The sequence below is a fragment of the Nothobranchius furzeri genome, chromosome 6 (assembly GCF_043380555.1).
Source record: "Nothobranchius furzeri strain GRZ-AD chromosome 6, NfurGRZ-RIMD1, whole genome shotgun sequence".
In the NCBI taxonomy this organism is placed as follows: domain Eukaryota; kingdom Metazoa; phylum Chordata; class Actinopteri; order Cyprinodontiformes; family Nothobranchiidae; genus Nothobranchius; species Nothobranchius furzeri.
This window is the reverse complement of record NC_091746.1, coordinates 46111595-46136937: the sequence shown is the minus strand read 5'-3', so window position 1 is coordinate 46136937 and position 25343 is coordinate 46111595. Positions and strand designations below refer to the sequence as shown.

Here is a 25343-nt window from a genome sequence, read left to right as displayed (position 1 = left end):
TGTGTGTGGCACCACAAGCACTCAGATGATTGAGGAGCCCTCAGAGTGGGTTATTATTAACAGTTGGGTAGAGAGTGTTATCTAGCTGCCTCTATACATTCCTACCCCCTTACACACAATCGCCCATAAGTCTTTGTTGTTGTTTCTTTATGGAAATCATCTTTGCTGACCATCCACCCGCAGTTTACATACTTATTTTTGTTGTGTTTACACTGTTTTCTACAAGTTAGCAGGAATTCAGCCATTATAATCTAAGGGATTACCCGGTATTCTGTTTGGTTTTAGCTTCAGTACACTTCCGTCTGCTGTGTGTTTGTGTGTAATCCTGTGGACGTGTTACCACAGTCATCACTGACTGACGTCGATGTTGACACAAACATCAAAGCAACGAGCATCTAAAGACAAAAATCTCAGAAGAAAAGACTTCCTCTGAAGCCTTGATTAAATTTTGATTACAAGCTTGTCCTGCTGAGAGTGTCATGCTGACTGACTGTGTGTCGTCTGTCTGATGGCATGCAACAGCAGAAATTAAACTTAAACTAAATACTGCAATCCATAGTTAGATTAATATTTTTCTAAGTAGTTTGCTCGGCCTTTGGTGCCCTGTTAGCTTTTCACCAAACTGATGCTTCTCGTAGCTCTAACAGCTAATGCAAGTTTTGATAAGATGTCTAAAGTCACAACTGTTCTTAAGTTCTTTTTTCTAAGACAAAGTTTAATCTAAGTTTATGACATACTAGTACATTTCTGAGTCTTTGAAGGACCTGGGTCTGACCCAGAAACCAGCTTCCCTGGCCTGCTAGGGATTTTTAAAAGTCCCCATCTTCTTCTGGAGTTCATTGCGGACCTCCCTGACCTGGTTTTGTTGCTGATCTGGGCTCTTGGATACCACAAGTATTTTCAAAACTCCACCACGGGGCTCTGGAGGATAGGAGGCATGCTGAACTCCCATCACATCACTGGGATTGTAATCTTCTAGTTTGAAGTGCGCATTTAAAAGGACCGTGTTTTCAGCTGCACAAAACGCACCAGCAACGGAAGATGGTGCCGTTCATTCTCGTATTTGGAAACCTGTGGGTTCGATGTTCGGACCCGCCTGAGTTAGTACAGCCTCCACAAACACAATTGTTTACAATTTTAAAGAAAAATGAATGCAATGCAAAAGTAGTGAACACTGACTCGTAGGTTTGGGTACCTTTGACATTTGAATTGGTACGGTACCAACTCCTGCACCTACGAATCGATACTGGTACTTAACGGTATCAATTTTCAATACTTTTGAGTGTTTAATTATTATTTAAATTGCTTTTTTAATCAAATATATATTATTTCCCCAATATATAGCCACATTTGATAAATATCATGATAAATAACATACAACTGTTTGCATTTTATCATTGTAGTGTTGTACAATGTTTACAGCTCGTCCAGGGTGACTGATGACGATACGCTCTTGCGCCAGCGCAGTACCAAAACAAGGCACGGCTTCAGATGACCTGAATCGATACTCATCCGGTACTATGGAATTCAGTTGGTGCCTTTAAAAATACCAAATTCAGCACCCATCCCTACTGACTCGATAACACAACCTATCTACCCCAAAACTACCTACTCGACACACTGAGCTTCAGGCAGGACTAGCTTATAACTTCCTGTTGTTACATCAGAGGTTAAGATTTAAAACAAAAAGCATTTTTAGAAGCTTTTCTCCCTTAGGGTGAGAAGCACGGTCATCCAGGCTCTGAGTAGATCTGCTGCTCCTTCACATCAAGAGGAGCCAGTTGAGGTGGCTTAGGCATCTGGTTAGGATGCCTCCTGGACGCCTCCCTGGCGACGTTTTCTGTGCACGTCCAACCTGAAGATCCAGGACATGTTGGGGGGATTATGTTTCTTGTCTGGTCTGGAAATGCCTTGAGATTCCTCAGAGAAGCTGGCCCAAGTGGCTGGGGAGAGGGAAGTCTGGGCCTCTTTGCTTAGGCAACTGCCTCCGCAACAGAGAGAAAGGATGGATTAACTGGATTTGAATTGGCTTTGAACATTCTTATTAAAAGTAAACCCTTTTTGAGGTGTTCCATAGATAAGACATCATTAGCCATGACACATGATCTCTGCCTTTCTGAGTTACTGAGCATTTCCACATGATGTTTTTTTTGTAATAATGCTGCTGACTGATGAAGGAGCTATACTGATAATACACATATTATATCACACACTGTACTTGATGAAACCAAACTACTTCCCTGAAGACTCAAATTTGCCAAACAACACAGTGGAAGAGACAGCTGTTTTTCTTTCATGGGCTCCATCAGATAAGTAGGAATAATAATATAATATACATTAATGATCTTTATTTTCTATCTAGTTTTTTATTACTGGTCTTGGTTATAAACAGGACTCAATAACAGATTACTGAAAGCATCCAGCTGCCATGCCAGTTTCAGATGAGAAACTAGGAGTAGAGTTTTGAGTATTTGCCTTAAGTTACTGCTTATATTGAACTCAAACTTTCCTCAGAGTCGCAAGCTTCCTGTAAAAGTCAGCATTTCTAGCTGGGAGGCAGAGCTGATGAGATAGACAGGTGATGGCTTAGATATCAGCGTGTGCGCTTGTGTGAGTCTGACTGCACGAGTGTGCACGGAGAGCATAAGATGAGAGTTCGAGCTGTGGGTTATTTATCTTCCATGATGCTAGCAGGGCAGAGCTGTCAGCAGCTTTTTAGTGTGTGTGTGTGTGTGTGTGTGTGTGTGTGTGTGTGTGTGTGTGTGTGTGTGTGTTTGTGTGTATGTGTCAGTCAGAGGAATAGTGGACAGTTTTGCTAATATGTTTATTGATCCAGTCATCTGACACGACTCATCTTGTTGGAGCTTCTAGCATCTCCGGTGCAGCCATGACCAGAGTACTTAAGCAGCAAGAAAATTTATATAAGGGAGGATTACATTATTGTTAAAATTTTTACTTCATAGCGCATATTTTCACTTAAATTTCAGTGTTTTCTTCCTAGAAAGTATCGTAGTAATAAAGAAAGTATAGAAACAAACAAACAAAAAACGGGTTTGGAAAGTGCATGGCAGAATTGTGTCAGAGCTGCATGAACACTCTAAAACGCCACTAAATAAAATGGTCCAAATCCACCCACCCTACCTCAGCAGATCATTTCTCATTGCTATGGCAACTGCTGACAGCTAGCAGTCACTGTTGTCATGGGAACAGCTTGACAGGCTCCTAAAGAGGAGTGGGACAGAGAGAGAGAGAGAGAGGGAGAGAGATGGATGGATGTTTGGAACAGTTGTGGAAAAATGGAAAACAAAGAGAGAATGAAAACAGCATTAGTCCCCCCTTGTGTTTGTTTTTCAATTTTAAAAAAATATTTGCTTTTTTTATAGCTGATTTAGTTTTTATGCAAAATGGCTAAAACAAAAATCTAAATCATTTAAGAGTACAGGTAGATGCTTTTTAGTTTCCATCCATGATTAAGATGTGTTTCTACAAAGTGGGTGTCTGTGATTTAAAACAGACGAGTTCTGAAAAATTACTTGAAAATGACTAAAAACTGCCTTCTGCATCTGTCGTTTTCTTTTTCTCTACCTTTAGTCTTCCGCCCTTCCTCCCCTCCCCAGAAAAGCTTTTACATGATTAAAATTTAACAGGCAGAGTCCTTTGCTGAAACTATCTGACTGTTTTCACTTTAGGGTGAATTTGTCTAGCAGGGTGTCAAAGTGCTTTTTGCAAAGAGCAGCTTGCTATTGAAGGTTGGAGACACCTCTAGGTTGGTCTATTGTTGGGCTAACAATTCACCCAGCTTCAGCAGATACCCCTAGACCTCCCTGTTCCCAGCTACCTTCTGCCGACACGACATGCCCAAAACACCATTCCAGGAAAGCATCCAGGTGGCATTCCTGACAGGATGCCTGAACCACCTCAGCTGGCTCCTCTCAAAGCGGAGAAGCAGCAGCTCTACGGCTGAGCCCGGCCAGTCTCCAGAGGAATTTTATTTTGGCCGCTTGTATTTGCGATCTTGTTCTTTCGGTCATTATCCATAGCTCATGACCATAGGTGAGGGTTGGGACATAAATAAGCTGGTAAATTGAGAGCCTTGCCTTCTGGCTCAGCTCCTTCTTCACCATGACAGACTGGTTCAGCGTCCACATCACTGCAGGCGCTGCCCCAATCCGCCTGTTGATCTCTCGCTCCCTTCTTCCCTCTCTCATTAACAAGACCCCAAGACCCATGCTTCAGCATACCTGATTTAAATATTTGTATTGCCTCTTCAGGAGGACATCAAGTGCTGCAGATGCCTATTAGTCACTAGTTAATTTCAGTCAGGTGTGTGGCAGCAGGCAAACACTGATGTTTGGAAAAGCGACATGAAAAACATGCAGGACAGCTCATCCCGAGGGACTCAAAGGTGTTCTCAGTCCTAGTTTTGCCCTGAGGTCTCCTCCAGGCAGATCAGGTGAATCACCATCTTAATGTGGTAGATTGGAGTCCCCCTAGGATCCCAGAAGCTATGTTGTTTGGAGCCCTTTGGCCCCTGGTAGGCCTCCTATGCCAAATTAGCTTTAGCTTAAGGACTCAACTCAGAAACCCTTACAAGAACTGCAAGATTCAGGGACCAGGAAACCTCTTCCAGACTAGGGTCTCACTCTTAAACAATGCCTGGAGTAGAGGCTTGTCGACCAGCCCCTGGTGGCATGTTTGGCACAACTCCAACAAGCTACGGGGCACCACGTAACCTCAATAATCTGCAAATATTAACATAAATATTACAGGCAAACTTCCCAAATAATTTATTTCTCTGTTTTTGCATTAAATAGTCCTCACGGCTCTGTTCAACAGCCTTTTTGAGCCAGAACTTATAGCTGGAACCAGAACATGCTCTTGGGACATTTGCTCAATTGAAGCAGCTGTTTCAACTCATGCATTAAATTATTTTACTGAAGTAGCATCACTTGAATTGTCTGTAGTTTCAGCCTGCAGCTAACTGACATAAAAACCATGCAGACGCAGCCAGTACCTCAAAGTGAGTCAAACTAAATGTTCCGCATCTAAAATATGTGGATTTGAAATGCATCCGTCACATGTGGAAGACGGAACTATTTTGGGGAATGTGTGTTTAAGGCAGTTGTGCTAACAGTTTTATCTGACTCTCTGGAAGTGTTGGCACTGGCAGAATTTGTACCCTTACGTAAACACAAGACACACATACAACTGTGTTTTTACACAGCTGCTGTTTAGGTGTTTCTCCAAAAAAAATATTATTTATATTATGTTTCTCCACCTGCATATCAAATAATACCCATCACCTTTAACAAAGGATACAGCATGTTCTTTTGTATATTCAAGACTATAGAGAAAATAACCAACATAAGTTTTAACAGGAGCTTTGAACCAGCAGTGTTTTTGTATTTCTGTGTCTCCAGGCTCGCTCTCATGCTCACATGGACCCGCTCCTTCACACAGGGATGACAGATTGTAGGGGCGGGGCTTAAATTACCTGATCTGACCCTGGCAATGGCATGATGGTGATGCAACAGTACATTCGTGTGTGTGTTTGGCCCAGCTGATTGCTCGCTCGCCGCTCGATTAATATCTTATGGTTTATTTTTAATCTTAGCAATTTGGGAAAAGCAAGTACACAGGCAGAGGCACCCTCAGACCCAATCAGTGTTTGATATGTGGAGGATGACTAACTACATACCGTGTCCCGTTGTCACATCTTCTAAATACATGTATCCCATCTGTCCCCACAGCGCTGCCTGCTGTTGCAGACTCTAAGAGGAACTCCTGAGTTCAGGGAGGAGAGTGTTAATATCAGCCCAGTAACCAGACTGGGGACATGTGCATCATGTTCAGCTGAATCGTAAAAATCACTTTCTTTCAATTAGTTTCAAACTATGAAATCTTGTTAATACATTGCATCATAAAAATCATGTCAGGCAATAAAACATTTACTCTTCCCTATTTTTCATTTTATTTTTTTATTTTTTTCTAGTTAGGTTCATTGCATGCTTCAGTGGGTGTAGTCTGCTGTGGTTAAGGTCAAAAGGTTAAAATGCTATGTAGTGTGTGTGTGTGTGTGTGTGTGTGTGTGTGTGTGTGTGTGTGTGTGTGTGTGTGTGTGTGTGTGTGTGTGTGTGTGTATGTGTGAGTGTAAAGCAGATGCAGATTATCTTGCAGACAAGATTACAAAAGTCCAACATAAAATGCTAATATATGTCTATTTAGTTACATAAACGATAAGTCTACTAAATGCCAACACAATCACAGCTGTATTATGTAATGTGCTTTGCTGACAGTCTTCACAGGAAAACAAGGAAAAAATCAGTTTAGTGTCTTGCAAATACATTTTAAAATTAACAACTTGATTTATTTGTCTTTTGCAGCAGTGAATAAACCATCATTCAGCTGAAATAGACTAGTTCATCCATTCAATCAGTTAATTCTAGGGATGCACCGATTCCTCTTTTTTCCAAACCGATACGATACCGATACTTGGATCTGGGTACTCGTCGATGCCGATTACCGATACCGATACTTCCACCACACAAAAAAATGCAATGATTTGGAATGCAGATTTTATTTTCTTCTCTGCTTTCAACAGGAAAAGACTGTGAGGAAGATAAAAAGTAAAATAAATGAATGGAAATCATCACAAAACTAAAATATTAGGTGAACAGAAATGACAAGTTACAGTGAAGCCATTTTCGAGCAACTGCATTGGTATCGGTTCCTGGTATCGGTTAACTTTTACCGATACTGATATTGGTATTGGTATCGATACCGATACCAGTATCGGTATCGGTGCATCCCTAGTTAATTCTGCTTATATTTTAAGCAAACACGTAGCATCCTGATCATCCTGTGATGAATTACTGATCAGGAAAATGAAGATTCAGCAATTAAAAAAGAGTGTTTTGTTTGTTTGATTCTCTCCTACATTTTTATTCATTTTTTTAAGGATCCTGTTTATCTTAAGTTTTGTTTAAATGTGCTTTTAAGTTGTGCATATGTATTTTGTTTCAGTTTCTACATCCTATTTAAAACAGGACACGGATTGATTATGTAAAGTGTAGATTATCCAAACATCACATTTTAAGAAACTGCTGTCGCTTGGGAAAATTAAAGTATTGATTGTGATTAAATAAATTTAGCAATAATCACTTTGTTGAATAAATTGTTCTAGGGATTGTTCGGAGACTAAATTAAATTTAAGTATAAATTAGATGAATTTCACTTTGGAAAACAATAGAAAATAATATATCAGACCCAAAAAATCAAAAAGGAAATTGGAAGCCCTGATTTCTGTAGAGTAGCTGTTGGTGAACATTTATGAACATCATCTACGGATTCTGCTCACTAATGCCAAAGATCAGACATGAAATCTAGACAAACCATTGCAGTAGCAAAAGATTCAGCTCTGCAGGTGGCCTAGCCACACTCAAATGTAGCTTCAGAAGGTCTACCATTGGGCTGAACAGTTTTGTGACTAGCCAATGACAGTTCTCTAATGGTAGAGCTGTGACAGCGAAAAACAACAAAGATGGTGTTGGCTCAGGAAACAACTTTGGCATCAACTTTGGACGATTTAGACATGTGATGTGTCTGCTCTTCAAAGTTAAAGATGTTATCTGGAGTTTTCCTCTTTTCAGGAATTATTTTTGATATTTCAGAAATCCATAAAAGTATTTGTCTTGTCATGTACTGACATAATGTAGGCAACACATCTTTTTTTTTTGCCAACCCCATCTGCTGTCCCATCGAGCTCAGTGGAATGTGAACTGAGCACCAGTCAATGCTAACAAATACGCTTACGTACAGATGTCAATCACAGAGCGTGCTCGAGCGTTTAAGCATGTACCTTGGTTGATGTAGAGTTGGCGACCTTTCTCGTGGACAAGTAAGTCTTTAAAATATAAATATATGACAACACAACAAAACGTGAGCATAATAATTGTAAAATAATGTTTTTTAGCTTTGTTTTGTTAGCTAGAGGAGCTCGTTCGGGAGTGAGAGGCGTTGCTTTCTGCCACAAATACGAAAATAAAACGATGTCCTGTCGTGAAATGCTTGTCAGCCACTACATGGTGCCATCAGATAATAAGAATAATCAGCAACTTGTGTGTGTGTGTGTGTGTGTGTGTGTGTGTGTGTGTGTGTGTGTGTGTGTGTGTGTGTGTGTGCGTGCGTGCGTGCGTGCGTGCGTGTGTGTGTGTGTGTGCGTGCACGCATCTGCATCTGATTGGCCAACTCTGATGAGTGCTGTAGACTGGTAGCAGTACAGTGGGCTGGCTGCTGAACTGATTGTCATTGTCTGTTGCTCTGATTGATGGTAGCACTGACCGACTGCATGCAGAGACACTGAAAGACAACAGTAGGTGACTGAGCTGTTTCAATGGTTCATGGAAAGACTATATCTTTTCATATATGAGATGACTTGTCAGGTTCATCAAAGATCTGAATATATATAATTTTTATAAATGGGGCAGCAGTAGCTCAACAAGTTGAGCGGGTTGTCCAGTAATCGGAAGGTTGCAGGTTCGATCCCGGCTCCGGACAGAGAATTCTGCTGTTGTGTCCTTGGGCAAGACACTTAACCCACCTTGCCTGCTGATGGTGGTCGGAGGGACCGGTGGCGCCTGCGCTCAGCAGCCTCGCCTCTGTCAGTGCGCCCCAGGGCAGCTGTGGCTACATTGTAGCTCATCACCATCAGTGTGTGAATGAGTGTGTGAATGGATGAATGATACACTGTAGTGTAAAGCTCTTTGGAGTCCTTACTCTGAGAGGCGCTATACAAGTGCAGGTCATTTATCATTTATCATACAGAATTTGGAATCTGTTGTTGTATTTGTTTCTATCTACTTTGCAGCCATGTTTCCTTTTTTTATACTTCAGACCTTATAATTTAATTTATAAATCAGGTATTATCCAAAAAGTTAAGCTTTTACACACATGTACTATCAAGAGGGACCGTGTAGTCAGAAGAGGGAACACATGAATCTATCTGAATCGTCTTCCTAAAGTGAGTAGCGGTAAAGTGTTGACAGGTTTGGAGCCTAAACACCACATCTTTATGTCTAAACCGAAACATAGGACATTGTAGGATTTCTCTTGACGTCTGAGATCTGCTCCAGCTTTGAGGATGAGTCCAATCCCAACGTGTTCATTAGTTCTGCTTTTCATCCACTCATGAAATAGACTTGCTGTGGCTGTAGATTGAACTGGGATGGAGAAGTGTTTTCCTCCTCCTAGAGGCTCTTTGACAATACATTAACATTTCCTACACACACTTTTTGTGTACAAGATTAAAGACAACAATGTCCTGGTTTGTCCTCTCGTTTGTGTCTTTTTTGTCACTTCCTTTCTGTTTCTGTGTCTCTTTGTGTCCAGTCCACTCCGCTCCACCTGGCAGCAGGATACAACAGGGTCAGGATTGTTCAGCTGTTACTGCAGCATGGAGCTGATGTCCACGCCAAGGACAAGGGGTACGTACAACCGAAAACAGTTCAATTAATTAAAGGAGGATGGAGGAGCAGTTTGTTCAGGGACTGCACCTTGTAAACATGCCAGTTGTATCAAATGCCACTGACGTCACTACAAGGTGCGTTTATTAAAGATGAGTCACGGTTGAGTGTCCTGTTAGTCATCATCTCTCCTTTTAGTAGATGTGTGCATAATGAAACCTGCATCAGCACCTTCTCCTGGCTCTACACAGCTTTCCTTCTTTGCTTCAGGTTTGCCTTCAGCAGTGTGAAAACTCCAGAATCGCAGTGGTTTTAGTAATGCTTTTCTGCTCCACTTATCCCAAAAACACCTTTGTGGCTTTGAAATAGTTCAACAATATTCAATAAGTTAGGCTTGCATCTGTAATTATTGTGGGCAAAATGTGAACAGGAGTTTTTAAGGAAGCATCCAAACAATCAGGAGTTTTTCTCCAAGTTCTTGCATGAGCTGCAGCGCCCCTCTTTTCTCTCAGAATGGCCAAAAAGCCTTTTGTTTCTTCACAAAGTACTCAGGGTGTCATGGCAGGCATCTCAGTGTGGTTTTTATGAGTGACTAGGTGTTGGAAATTGATTTGAGAGGAGTTAGTCAGTGGTTTTACATGCAGAAATACCAAAATATTTATTTAGTCCAGCTGACTTTTGAAAAGCTCAAAGATAACCAGATTCTGTGGTTAGGAAACCGAACTTCTCTGCATATTAACGACATTCCAGCTTAGTCGAGCTGTAACCGATCTGGGCAATCCCCCTTCCAAAAGTGACAAAACCGCGGACGTGGTCTTCTGATAATATCGGCGCCACAACACTCTGTTTGCATCTGATGTGTAACACTATTAAACTGTGCAGTATGTACCATTGGTCTCTAATTCGCAGAGTAGTAAAGTGCATCAGAGCTTTGGTGGTGTCACATCCTTTGCCGTTTATCTGCGGGCAGTAGAGGACGATGTCGCCCTACTTCCATCGCAAATAAACACAGACAGAGCATAAACAGTGCGTGCCTATTGATGTGCAGCCGCATTGTTTTTGTCCATTTCTTCAGCCATGTTCATATCCTGCTTTTACTCTGTCTGCTTCACTCCTGCTTATGTTTCTGTACTATTTGTGGGACACTGGGCCAACTGTAAGAATGCCAGCATAAGCGAGTGCCTGTCACCACCTACCATGCATGTCCTTCAATAATTTGGTTTTCTAACAGACATGTAAACTAGCATAAAGGCTCTCATTCTGGTTAAAACATTAACTCAGATATTGCCAAAGCTTGATTTGGATGTGCATGTAAACGCACTAAGTGACCAAACATTAAACCATAAGAGACAAAACTAGGACACTTAAGCCGGGTGTACACTATGTGACTTTTTCACTTTTTTGAGCCGATTTTCCACTCGTGTGAGAATCACAAGATCGGGGCGAGTTTTGTGCTGAGCATCGTGTAGTGTATAGGGGGTTACGAGAGGCCATTAACACCACGTGACCAGCTACCGATCAGCAATCGTAAGCTCACACGGACTTCTGGAGTGTTTGATATTTTGCTCGTTCCTTGTGAGGGTATCGCACTGTTGAAGCGGCACAGCGAACCCAAAAAGTACCTGAACCGTTCATGGCGCATGCGTAATCATGCGTCAACACCGCTCACCTGCTATTTCCCTAATAACACGTGTTGTTCATTTTTATTTCTACACGTCTTTTACACACAATGACAAGGATTGTCAAGAAAGCGTGTTTGTCGTGTTCATGTCAAATTAAACTGATCACAAAACACAGATTTACTTTCTTTATTTTGTTTTCCTCATCCAAATCCCATAAATCCCTGTATGTCCTCCTGCAACACTTCCAAAGGACAACAGGTAAAACAACACAAAAAAAGTCTGATGTGTTGTGTAAAAACTGCTGTTTTTAACATATTTTTAGGTCTGACGTGTTGCTGCTACCAGACATACAGTGTGAGCAGTCAGGTCGTATCCGAAAACTGGGTCGTACAGTGTGAGCACATGACTCGTGAGATCTGCTCTGCGAGGAAGTCGTACAGTTTGAGCTGAAGCTGAATGCTACGAGTGAAAAAGCCGCGCAGTGTCCGCCCAGCTTTAGTGACTTAACTGCATTTGAGACAGCCACGTATAAAAATGTTTGTAATTACTTATTTGCTGTGGTTCCAGCCGACACATTGCATGTCTACTCATACTTTTTGTAAGGTCAGTGTCCAGTTAGAGACTCCAGATTGTTTCCTGAAACAGACAGAATGTATGTTAGAGTAGTAATGAAGTCAGGTAGTTTTTAATTGAGCATTATTTAAGGCTAATATTTCTTTGTGTTTTTTTTCCAGCGGTCTTGTTCCTCTACATAATGCCTGCTCTTATGGGCACTATGAAGTCACTGAGCTGCTGCTAAAGGTATAAACACAGTTTTTTTAACTATTCTGTATAAAATCACTAAAGTTATATGTTTGCAAATAAATAAATATTATCAAAGAAATGGTTCCGTATAATGGCAATGTGGACATTCTTACTTCATTCTGTTTGTATTTTATCCTTTGCTGTTTCCTCCCACCCCACCCCTTTGTACAGCACGGTGCTTGTGTGAACGCCATGGATCTGTGGCAGTTCACCCCTCTGCACGAAGCGGCGTCTAAAAATCGTGTGGAGGTTTGCTCTCTGCTGCTGAGCCATGGTGCTGACCCGACCCTGCTCAACTGCCACAGCAAAAGCTCTGTGGACATGGCACCAACTCCTGAGCTCAAGGAGAGACTCACATGTGAGTAAGCTTTTTTTATGCTTCCTGTCTTGGAAGCCAGGTTTTATTTATCTATTGGTCCTGAATAACATTTATTCAGTTTCAGGAGAAGTTTTTCTCTGCTTCCACTTATTGTCTGTAACAGTACACAACCGTTTTTATAGTGGTTTTACTTACCGGTATATTTGTTTGTTGAGCCACATAACTAAGACCTGTGACTCATTCAAGCTTTTAAAGGCTCCTAAACTAAATAAATGATGGACAACTTATCAACAATAAATGGATCATTAAGTATCAACTGTGGACCCACCATCCGCAGGAGGAACATGAAGGGTCCGGTGCAGTGTGGATCGGGTGGCACACCGAGGCGAGAGCCTTGGCGGTCCGATCCCCCGACAAGGAAACTGGTTTTTGGGACATGGAACATCACCTCGCTAGCGGGGAAGGAGAAGGAGCTTGTGGCAGAGGTTGAGCGGTACCGGCTAGATATAGTTGGACTCACCTCGACACATAGCATTGGCTCTGGAACCCAAGTCCTTGAGAGGGGTTGGACACTCTCCTTTGCTGGAGTTGCTCCGGGTGAGAGGCGAAAGGCTGGGATTGGCATTTTGTTAGCCCCAAGACTCTCTGCCTGTGTGTTGGGGTTTACCCCGGGGGACGAGAGGGTAGCTTCCCCGCGCCTTTGAGTTGGGGAACGGGTCCTGACTGTTGTTTGTGCTTATGGGCCAAATATCAGTTCAGAGTACCCACCCTTTTTGGAGTCCCTGGGATGAGTGCTAGATAATGCTTCATCAGGGGACTCCATTATCCTGCTGGGGGACTTCATTGCTCACGTGGGCAGTGACAGCATGACCTGGAGGAGTGTGATTGGGAGGAACGGCCCACTTGACCTGAACTCGAGTGGTGTTTCATTATTGGACTGCTGTGCAAGCCGCAGTTTGGCCATAGCGAACACCATGTTCGAACACAAGGATGCCCATTGGTACACTTGGTACCAGGGCAGCCTAGGTCGCAGGTTGATGATAGACTTTGTAGTCGTATCATCTGACCTGCAGCCATATGTTTTGGACACCCGAGTGAAGAGAGGAGCGGAGCTGTCAACTGATCACCACCTGGTGGTGAGTTGGATCAGATGGCAGGGGAAGATGCCGCGTAGACCTGGCAGACCCAAACGCATAGTGAGGGTCTGCTGGGAACGCCTGGCAGAAGAACCTGTCAAGACGGTCTTCAACTCCCACCACCGGCAGAGCTTTGACTGCGTCCCGAGAGCAGTGGGGGACATTGACTCCGAGTGGGCCTTGTTCCACTCTGCGATTGTTGAGATTTCTGTTGCTAGCTGTGGTCGCAAGGTGGCCGGTGCCAGTCGTGGTGGTAACCCCCGTACCCGCTGGTGGACACCAGAGGTTTGGTGAGCTGTCAGGCTGACGCAGGAGGCCTCCAGGGCGTGGCTGGTCTGTGGGTCTCCGGAGGCAGCAGACAGGTACTGGTTAGCCAAGCGGGGTGCAGCAGTGGCAGCTGCCGAGGCAAAATCTCGGACGTGGGCGGAGTTTGGTGGGGCTATGGAGAAAGACTATCGATCGGCTCCAAAGAGGTTCTGGCAAACTGTCCGGTGCCTCAGGAGAGGAAGGCAGCAACTCACTCACACTGTTTACAGTGGGGATGGGGAGCTGCTGACGTCAACTGGGGCTATAGTCGGATGGTGGAAAGAATACTTTGAGGAGCTTCTCAATCCCGCCTACGCGCATTCCGAGGAGGAACCAGAGCCGGGAGACCTGGGGATGGACTGTCCAATCTCGGGGGCAGAAGTTGCTGAGGTAGTTAAACAACTCCACAGCGGCGGAGCCCCGGGGGCGGATGAGATTCATCCTGGGTATCTCAAAGCTATGGATGTTGTAGGGCTGTCGTGGTTGACACGTCTCTGCAACATTGCGTGGTCATCGGGGGCAGTTCCTGTGGAGTGGCAGACCGGGGTGGTGGTCCCCATCTTTAAGAAGGGTGACCTGAGGGTAGGGCTGCAACAACGAATCGATAAATTCGATGAAAATCGATTACTAAAAGCGTTGGCAACGAATTGCGTCATCGATTCGTTGTGTCGCACAACTCTTCCAAAAGCGCCCCCCCCCCCCCCCTTCCCGCCCGCCGTTGCGCGCAGACCAGAGCAAGTCAGATCAGCGCGAGGGAGAGCCGCAGATCAGCGCGAGGGAGAGCCGGCAGATCAGCGCGAGGGAGAGCCGCAGATCAGCGCGAGGGAGAGCCGGCAGATCAGCGCGAGGGAGAGCCGCAGATCAGCGTGAGGGACAGCCAGTACCGGCAGATCAGCGCGAGGGAGAGCCGGCAGACTTGCGCTGCTGCGAACCGGTTCCGCATTGTCGCGCAGCGATCCAGGCAGCTGCTTCCAGCGCACGGTCCATTCTCAAAGTGGCGCAACCAAAAAACTATAATTAGCACACGATCGTTCATGTCCGCACATGTTCTCTATTTTCTGTCTTATTTGTGCCTGAAGCTCGCTACTGCGGAGCTCATCACCTGTGCTGTGGTGATTTCACCTCACGCAGCATCGAAAACGTGCTCTGCGCTTTTCGGTCAGGAGATCCCTTTGATCTGCTCAAAAGTAACTGATGAGGTGAAAAAGTAAGAATCCAGGCAACAGATTTTCTGGAGAATTAAGAGGAGATGCAGGAAGATGAGAGACAGACAGGACAGGAAAATAGTTAAATAAAAACAAGAAAACAAAACAAAGTGTTGAAAAGTCAAATGTAGGTAGATTTATCTCCACGACACGTTTTTACCAGTAAAAAACAATAAGTTATACACATGTCATATTTATACATCTGATACAATTCAGATCACCTTCAAAACTCAGTCACACACCCAGGGCCGTTTCAAGACATTTTGGGGGCCAAGGCAAAATGCCCCCCCCCCCCCCCAATAACTGGGCTCCCCAGAAGCCTCTGTGTAATTCATGCCCTCTCCAGGAGTGTTAGTTATACAGTGTTTATAAAAGCCCCTCAGACATTACTGACATGTTCTAATATTATCAGATGAAAAACTAAATTATCAGACATGCTGTCTCATCTGCTTCTTTTCTAAACTTGCAAAAAGTAACAAAACCATTTGAAAGCCACTATTTGTGGATTCTCTGAAAGTTTCCATGGAGTGTGTGACAACTTATTTTTTCATTGATCCTATCGTCTAATCTCACAGCTGAAACAAGCATCCTTAATAATCTGTGCACAGGAAGCTTACCGATGCTGTAGTAAAACAAAAGGTATAATAATTTATTATTAATAAAACCTTGTTGCAGCACTAAAGCAGAAAAATTAGATTTTGCATTAAATATGCAAAATATTTACATATGAATAGTTTTAGAGCCCTTTAATTGGCAGAATCTGATATTAATTTAGTTCTTACAAAAAATGGGTCCCAACATGGTTTGTGTGGCATTGCCATAGTGTGACGTCATAGGCACAGATCCCCTGTCCTCTTGTTTGGAAATGGAAATATGGTCACCCTATATTAAACAAACTGTCCACCCGGGCTTTTGCGCTGCACTGAGACGCTTCGCTGCCTACGACTGAATGTCAGTTGAGAGTCAGTCTCATGCAGACTGACCAATGAAGAGAGGGCCTCAAGTTAAGACCCTCTCCTCATTGGTCAGTCCACACGAGGTGGGTCAAAGGTTACTCTGGGCGGGTTACGTGTTGTCAGGCATTCAAGTATTGAGTATATTTACTGCATATTACAGTAAAATATTCTGTATGTGACCACATTATGGTGATCCTTGGGTCGTGATGATGGAGCCCTTGAATATTGTTGCCCAGGGTACAACAAAGTGTTAATCTGGCCCTGGTTCCGCCGTCACATTCCCGCAGAAACTGGTTGATCACACCTGGGCCAGGCTACTAGCATGTGGTTTTACAACCACAATGTCCTCAGAAGCAAAAACGCTTTTAAAAGGGAGGGAGGAGTCCTAACTGTTGCTGCAGGCGTGTTGTGTGAGAGTGCAGTTATATACTGGTTAATATATTTTTGGGTTCAGTTGCTTTCATGTGGCCTAATGTGAGTCTATTTGGGATCATTGGAATGATCAGCAGCATTTCTTGATGTGACTTTATGGCAGTTTCCCAGGGCATCATCGCAAGGAGGATGGCATTCATTTACTTTTGTTTTATTTGGTATTTTTTCAGTCAGTTTTGGAAATAGTGATCAATTTTGATTAATTCACAGCCTATGTTTAATTACATTTAAAATAAATGTTAACAGATGAGATCAAACAAAACAGATGAGAATTGCCCTTAAGCTGTTTAACTTGGACCAAGCATTTTAGGTCACAGATAGATGTAGCTTAGGGTCTCTGTCTATACACTTTATAAGACAATTTAGGTGATGGCATGTTGTTTTTCTGCTATTGAACTGTTTTCTAATAATGTTGTGTTAAATAAAGTGAAGGAAGGAGAGAAATAACGTTTCCCTAGCAGTTTTTAAAAATTTCCCCATGTAATCCGATTAATCGATTAATCGTGTCGAGACCCCATCCGATTAATCGATTATCCAAATAATCGTTTGTTGCAGCCCTACCTGAGGGTGTGTTCCAACTATAGGGGGACCACACTCCTCAGCCTCCCTGGAAAGGTCTACTCCAAGGTACTGGAGAGGAGGGTCCGATCGATAGTTGAATCTCAGATTGAGGAGGAGCAATGTTGTTTTTGTCCTGGCCGTGGAACTGTGGACCAGCTCTATACCCTTGCAAGGGTGATGGAGGGGGCATGGGAGTTTGCCCAACCAATCCACATGTGTTTTGTGGATTTGGAGAAGGCTTATGACCGTGTCCCCAGGGGCACCGTGTGGGGGACGCTCCAGGAGTATGGGGTGGGTGGCTTTCTGTTAAGGGCCATTCAGTCCCTTTACCAGAGGAGCGTGAGTTTGGTCCGCATAGCCAGTAGTAAGTCTGACCTGTTCCCGGTGAGGGTTGGACACCGCCAGGGCTGCCCTTTGTCACTGGTTCTGTTCATTACCTTTATGGACAGAATTTCTAGGCACAGCCTTGGTGTGAAGTGTGTCGAGTTTGGTGACAGGAGAATCTCGTCTCTGCTTTTTCCGGTCATCCTAGCTTCATCCAGCTCTGACCTTCAGCTCTCTCTGGGTAGGTTCAAGGCTGAGTGTGAAGCGGCTGGGATGAGGATCAGCACCTCCAAATCTGAGACCATAGTTCTCGACCGGAAAAGGGTGGCTTGCCAACTCCGGGTCAGGGGAGAGGTCCTACCTCAAGTGGAGGAGTTTAAGTATCTCGGGGTCTTGTTCACGAGTGAGGGTAGGAGGGATCGGGAGACCGACAGGCGGATTGGTTCAGCATCTGCTGTGATGCGGACGCTGAGCCAATCTGTCGTGGTGAAGAGGGAACTGAGCCAGAAAGCCAGGCTCTCGATTTACCGGTCGATCTATGTCCCAATCCTCATCTATGGTCATGAGCTTTGGGTAATGACCGAAAGAACGAGATCGCGGATACAAGCGGCCGAAATGAGTTTCCTCCGTAGAGTGGCCAGGCTCAGCCTTAGAGATAGGGTGAGGAGCTTGGACATTCGGGAGGGACTCGGAGTAGAACCGCTTGGGCATCTGGTCAGGATGCCTCCTGGACGCCTCCCTGGGGAGGTGTTTCGGGCATGCCCTGCCGGCAGAAGGCTCCCGGGTTGACCCAGGACACGTTGGAGAGGTTCCATGTCCAATCGGGTCTAGGAACTCCTTGGGGTCCTGCCGGAGGAGCTGGTGGAGGTGGCTGGGGAGAAGACGATCTGGAGCTCCCTAGTTGGGATGCTGCCCCCGCGACCCGGACCCGGATAAGTGGGGGAAGACGATGACGACGACAAAGTATTATTTTTACCAACGGCCTTCCAAAATATCAAAAAACATTTATTTTTCTTTATTTGAATCCATAAAAACAACCAAAAATAACTGTTCGACTCCCAACAAAGTGACTCTCAAAGAGAGAGCCTGTCAGATATTTGATGTTTTCTTTGTTTGTCTTCGAGCTGAAGTCTACTTTTGATTTAAAAATAAATAAATAAATAAATAGATAGATAAATGTGGCACCTTCCTACCGGGTGGGTGGGCTATATTATATATCTACCAGATACAAAATCACACCCAAGGATTACACCAGGTAAATTGAGAGCGTCTGCCAGAGATCAAAGGAATCAGCCATTAACCACTGCACCGGGGTTTATTGAAAATTCTAATTAAAACATCATTTAAAAAAACCAGGTTAGGACAGTCACTATAAAGGTTGTCAGAACTGGGCCGGAGAGTCTGCAGCCTTATCTGGACGCTGCGGGGCAGATTCCTCCTCCTTGGGGACGCTTGTCTGCCGCGTTGCCGGTTTCCTCTTCCCTCGATCGCTCGCCTCCTCCTTCAAGATGCGCGTCTGCCGCACCGCCGTTTCCCTCGATCGGCCGCTTCCTCCTGCAGATCAGTCACTGGCTCGGCCGCGTCACCGCGCCACGCTGTCGTCCTCCTCTGTCGCGGGTCCACCTGTCAGTGAATTTCACGGCAGTCACTGCTCGATCACAAACCGCGGGTCACACCTTGTCACAGGGCCGCTACTCACACGCCAGGGCAGAGGAATACCCTGCCCACATCTCCATGAAGCCTCGTCACAGACGATCGGTGTCCTTTCACCCGGCGATTCTCTGCTTGCTGCCACCGTCTCCACAAAAAAACTGACGCTCCTAATCTGCCACCGGTGCAGATAATTGCTCCGGTCCGGATGTCATCTGTCCAAGCTCATCAAAATAAAATCACACACCCTCCCAGTTTCCTGGGTTCCCCAAAATACAAGCATTCCATGCACTAAACTAAATAAAAAAGAATACACACTAAAAACACACCACACTAGAAGGAAAACCACAATAAAACAGACTTTGCCCATATGACATCCCCCCACTTCTTGACGTCGTCAGTCCCTGTGACGTGAACAGTTCAATCCCCATACCTGTCTGGTGGCTTGCCAAATTTAGGCCGAGCAGAGCGCCGCACTGCTTCCTGTGGTCCATCTTGGGGAGCCCCGTGCGGAGCTAGGGGAAAAAACCCATAGAACACTGGTTCCGGCCACTTTAGAGTCTCTAAAAGCCTTTGACTGCCTGCTTCAGGCTCCGCTACCGGTGGTAAAATGTCTACAGGGGGTGCTGTACACGGCTTCAATGCATTCCTGTGCACCGTCTGCTGGCGACCACCTTTTTCAGGTTGCACCCGATAAACCACCCCCGTCTCTCCCACCTTGTCCAAAATCACAAAAGGATCATTTCCCCACCATGTACACAGTTTCCCTCTGCCCTGCCTGTTTCTCTCCCGCACCCACACTCGTTCTCCTGGCAGCAGGGGCATGGCCTTGGCCTTCTTATCATAATGCTGTTTCGACTGAGAAGCTGCCTCGCTCATCTTTTGCCCCGCTATATTATAAGCGGTGGAAAGTCTCCGCTGGTGCTCATTTACCCACCCACTCAGCTCGTTACGTACCTCTTGGGGGCCAACCCCCAGTTCTAGATCTACCGGGAGTCTCAAATGCCTGCCAAACATGAGAAAAGAGGGCGCATAACCGGTGGAGCTGTGTGTTGTGTTGTTATATGCATGTACCAGCTCAGAAATGTATTCCGGCCAGCGGTTCTGCTTGGCTGTCTCCAATGAGCGAAGCATGCCTAGCAATGTCTGGTTGAACCGCTCTGTACCACCATTCCCTGCTGGATGGTATGGCGTTGTACGACTCTTAGTTACACCATAGGTGTCACAGAGCTGCTTCATTAAGGCAGACTCAAAGTTAGGGCCTTGATCCGAATGGAAACGGGCTGGGCAGCCAAAAGGTTGAATTACATGCGTCCACAGAGCCCTCACTGTGGTCTGCGCCGTCTGATCTCTAGTAGGGATGGCCCAAGCAAACCGGGTGAACAGATCTGTAGCAACAAGTATGTTTTGGAAAACATCAGTAGGCCGACCAAGCGATAAGAAGTCTAACCCTATCACTTCTAAGGGGTAGGACACCACCACAGGGTTCAAAGGAGCCCTCAATTCTACCTTCTCTCTCTGTAAACTACAGGCGACACAACCCTGATGGTAACGACGTACCTCCCCCTCTTGGTCTGGCCAGTAGAACTTTTGTCTGACCCGGGCCAGGGTCCAGTCCACACCAGCATGGGCAGCTGCCTCGTGGATTCTCATCCAAACCTCTCTATGTCGAGAGCTGGGACATACAATCTGGTAGTGCTCCTCATTGGTGCGGGGCTCGATCACCCTCCGGCACAGTAAATTGCCCTTATTCACAAGCCTCTTCTGTTGTTGTAGCAACTTCTGGGCCGTGCGGGACATAGCTTGTCGTTCTGCTCTCGAGGGTCTCGTTTGTCGGTCCACGTACTCTTTAACCAGCCGGATATCCGGGTCATTGGCTTGAGCCAGCTCCCATTCACCATCAGCCCAATCTTCACTTCCCCCATCAGGGGCGAGCTCCACGGCTGCTGAAAATGCAGCCTCCGCATCGGAGGGTTCATCATCCGAGGTGGGCACTGGGAACCTGGACAAGGCATCAGCATTCGTGTTGCTTTTCCCGGGACGATACTTGATGCTGTAGTTAAAAGAGGCAAGCTGAGCAACCCAGCGCTGTTCCGTTGCCCCCAGGCAGGCTGTCTGCAGATGGGCAACAGGATTATTGTCAGTATATACCAAGAACGTTGCACCAGTCAAATAATCCTTAAACTTCTCGGTTACTGCCCACTTGAGTGCCAAAAGCTCCAATTTGAAGGAGCTATAGTTCGCGTCATTACGCTCAGCTGGGTGCAAGCTACGGCTAGCATAGGCTATGACACGTTCCTGCCCCGTTTGTACTTGAGCCAGCACTGCTCCCAGCCCCTGGTTACTTGCATCTGTGTACAAAATGAATGGCAACGAATAATCAGCGTATGCCAGGACTGGGGCCTGGATAAGCGCTGTCTTCAGTGCGTCAAAGGCCACTTGGTGCTCAGGGGACCATCGTACTGCCCGGGTCTCCGTCCCCTTGTTAATAGGGGCGCCAGCGAGCAGTGCATTCAGCGGCCGGGCAATTTTTGCAAATCCCGCTACAAAGCGTCTGTAGTAGCCGGCCAGTCCCAAAAAGGCCCGCACTTGTCGCACAGTAGAGGGGGGCGGCCAATCCCCTCACCGCCGAGATCTTATCTGGGTCAGGTCTTACCCCTCTTTGATCTACCACGTGGCCCAAAAATTTCACCTCACGTTGCAGTAGTTTACACTTGTCCAGCCGTAGCTTCAATCCGTGCTGCCACAGCCTTTGGAGTACCCCGTCCAGATGCTGTAGGTGAGAGGAGAAATCGGGTGAGTAAATAATGATGTCATCCAAGTACACCAACAGTGACTCTGCCATCTGACCACTTAAACACTGCTGCATAAGTCGCTGGAAAGTGGCGGGGGCATTACACAATCCGAACGGCATGCGTTCAAATTCAGACAACCCAAGTGGAGTGGTAAAAGCAGTCTTCTCCCTGTCCTGAGGATCCATTTCGACCTGCCAGTACCCACTGGCCAGGTCAAGGGTAGAAAACCACTCTGCTCGGTTCAGACTGGTCAGAGTCTCCTCTATCCTAGGCAAAGGAAAGGCATCTTTATGAGTTACTGTGTTCAATTTCCTATAATCGACACAGAATCTCCAACTGTTGTCCTTTTTCTTCACCAGGACTATGGGTGCAGCCCAGGGGCTACAGCTCTCTGTAATCACTCCTCTCTCCAGCATATCTGACAACAGGGATTTCACCTCTCTGTACATGAGGGGAGGGAGAGGTCGATATCTCTCCCTAATAGGTGCTGCCCCACCAGTGTGGATTTGGTGTTTTACGGCCTCTGTCCGCCCAAAGTCTTCATCATGCTTCGCAAAAACTTTTTCCCACTTCTGCAGCGAGGCACACAGCTCCTCCTGTTGAGCTTCAGACAAATCTGGCCGGTTAGTTAGATCTCTCACCTTTTGTGGAAGCTCACTTTGTTCTGTAGGCACTGCTGCATCCACCAACGCCACTTCAACCGCTCCGTCCTCCTCCAGGGACAGGCTCAGATCACGAGGTCCATGAACATCCGTCTCATCCATGTGGTACAGCTTCCCCAGCTTCTCGTACCGGCCAATAGACAGGCTGTAAGGGTGGGGGTTGCAAACACGCACCGGAATTCTGCCATTTCTTACAATGGCCAGTGTCCTGGCCACGCCCACCTTACTGGTCTCTGATGTCGGGTCTAACAGGGCACAGTAGTCTGCTCCTCGTGGGCCCCTCCGCGCCCGGCCCCAAACCAGCATCTCACTTCTCGGTGGGACCCTTATAGGGCCCCGATGGGCCAGCCGCACAAATCCAAGCAGCTCATCCTCGGCCACAGTAGCTTCAATACGCCTGCAGGTTGCAAAGGCATCCTTCCAGGCCTTCTGATGCTTTATCGGTGATGGGCATGGGGCAGCCGCTGCAGAACTCTTAAACAGGGCCTTCCAGCAAGCAGTCACAATGTTCATGCCTATAATGAGCGGGTGTGTACAATGTTCATCCTTAACAATAATAACGCCCCGCCCAGGTATGCTAATGCCCTCCACTTCAAAGTCCAACACTGCATAGCCAGTATAGGGGATCTCTAATCCATTGGCTGCTCTCAGTTGGAAGAATACAGGGGTCTTCTCAGGTTTAATTCCAGTAAAATATTTTTCTAAGAGACTCTGTTGCATTAAAGTTACTTGGGAACCCGTATCCAGCAACCCCTGGAGCTGGACTCCCTCAATGGTCACCCCTATGGTAGGACTTTGTCCAACAAACGTCTCAGTGGCCCCTTTTCCCTCTGGTGGTGAATCAGCCACCCCTGCCCCTCGGACCTCAGCAGCAGGGATGGTTAGTTTAAAGGAGGCGGTGAAGCATTTGGCTCCCTTCAGAACCTGGCTATGTGGCCTGGACGTCTACATCTGTGGCAGATTGGTTGACCTTGTGCATCCCGGTCGTTGGCATATGACGTGGACCGCCGCCTCTCCCTCTCAAACCTTGAGGGTTGTGGAGCAACTGCAGCGGGTTGGAGAAGTGATTTAACCTCCCTCACCAATTCCTGGGTAAGCTCTCCCATCTGCGCCTTCACGTCCTCCATAATCTCCCTCTTTAGGGCCTCCTTCCAGCCAGGTCCCTGTGATGATTTGGGGGAAGCACATTGGTTACTCACAGCTGAACATGTCGCCTCAGTCGGCGTGTTTCCGTACTCTGCATCAAGTAATAGTGCCTCCTGACGGATAGCAGCAAAATCCCCCTCAGGGTTACGGCGAGCATAAACCTTTAAGGCCTGGGCCAGGGGACCCTCCTGTAACCCCAACAACAGCTGGTCCCGTAAGGCTACATCTGAGGGGGAGTCGTCGGGATCATGTCGCCGCAACCTACAATGTAGCTCGCGCAACCTCAAAATAAAAGAAGATACAGTCTCACTTGGCTTCTGGGTGCAACCGAAAAACTGAGACCTTAACACCGCGGTTGGAGTGCGGTCTCCATACAAGGAATCTAAATAGTTAAGGATTTTACGGACTTGATCTTTTTCCTTCTCTTCCAAAACACTGACCTGACGTTTGGCTTCCCCAGCCAGCGCCCCCAATACAATATCAACCTTCCTGGGTTCTGCCAACTCCTGTGTCCCTAGCAACCCGGTTATCTGTTCCTTCCAGTCACAGTATTTTAAGTCCTCCCCATGTCCTTTAAATTTTGGAAGCCAAGGGGCCCCTGGGTAAACAGGCATCATCATGGCTAATTTATTTGGCTCCAACAGCCGCTCCCAAAGCCTGGATCCTGCCAACAACGCCAAATGTGGCACCTTCCTACTGGGTGGGTGGGCTATATTATATATCTACCAGATACAAAATCCCACCCAAGGATTACACCAGGTAAATTGAGAGCGTCTGCCAGAGATCAAAGGAATCAGCCATTAACCACCGCACCGGGGTTTATTGAAAATTCTAATTAAAACATCATTTAAAAAAAACAGGTTAGGACAGTCACTATAAAGGTTGTCAGAACTGGGCCGGAGAGTCTGCAGCCTTATCTGGACGCTGCGGGGCAGATTCCTCCTCCTTGGGGACGCTTGTCTGCCGCGCTGCCGGTTTCCTCTTCCCTCGATCGCTCGCCTCCTCCTTCAAGACGTGCGTCTGCCGCACCGCCGTTTCCCTCGATCGGCCGCTTCCTCCTGCAGATCAGTCACTGGCTCGGCCGCGTCACCGCGCCACGCTGTCGTCCTCCTCTGTCGCGGGTCCACCTGTCAGTGAATTTAACGGCAGTCACTGCTCGATCACAAACCGCGGGTCACACCTTGTCACAGGGCCACTACTCACACGCCAGGGCAGAGGAATACCCTGCCCACATCTCCATGAAGCCTCGTCACAGACGATCGGTGTCCTTTCACCCGGCGATTCTCTGCTTGCTGCCACCGTCTCCACAAAAAAACAGACGCTCCTAATCTGCCACTGGTGCAGATAATTGCTCCGGTCCGGATGTCATCTGTCCAAGCTCATCAAAATAAAATCACACACCCTCCCAGTTTCCTGGGTTCCCCAAAATAAAAGCATTCCATGCACTAAACTAAATAAAAAAGAATACACACTAAAAACACACCACACTAGAAGGAAAACCACAATAAAACAGACTTTGCCCGTATGACATCAACACTTTTACAAAGTATGTTTGTGTTTTCTGTGAATTCAAGCTGGTCATGAAGTTTTATAATCATTCATGCTCATGGACAAAAAGATTAATATTAAGCTTGTTTTCTGAGAACAGAACCTTTTGAACCTGAAATAAAAAAATGATGCAGGGTAGCTTCCTGACTTGAGGATAGCTCCTCATCTTCTGACTGAAGTTTGATCCCGAGAGTTTGATCAGAGTGGATAAGAGCCGTTTTAGAGGCTGGATGTGAGGCTGTTGTAACCGAAAACTGTTTGGTACAAAGAGGAAACAGCAGCGGGAGCTTCTTTTTGTTCATTTATTTTCTGTTTTGCAATGTTTTTTTGGGGTTATTTTTATTTATTATTATTATTTTTTTTTGCACCTCAGTTCCTTGAAGACGTGACTTCTTTTTAGAGCATTTAGCATTTGT

At 46.0% G+C, this 25343-nt stretch overlaps 1 protein-coding gene across 3 annotated transcripts in view; it reads left to right on the top strand.

Moving 5' to 3' along the window:
- Positions 1 to 25343, top strand: part of tnksa (tankyrase, TRF1-interacting ankyrin-related ADP-ribose polymerase a) — a 136795-nt gene that overhangs the window by 72058 nt on the left and 39394 nt on the right. For all 3 annotated transcript variants that reach the window (XM_015976763.3, XM_015976776.3, XM_015976771.3), the window contains 3 exons: positions 9388 to 9482; positions 11818 to 11884; positions 12059 to 12245. In XM_015976763.3, coding sequence (XP_015832249.3) covers positions 9388 to 9482; positions 11818 to 11884; positions 12059 to 12245 — 349 coding nt within the window. The remainder of the gene's footprint in view (positions 1 to 9387; positions 9483 to 11817; positions 11885 to 12058; positions 12246 to 25343) is intronic.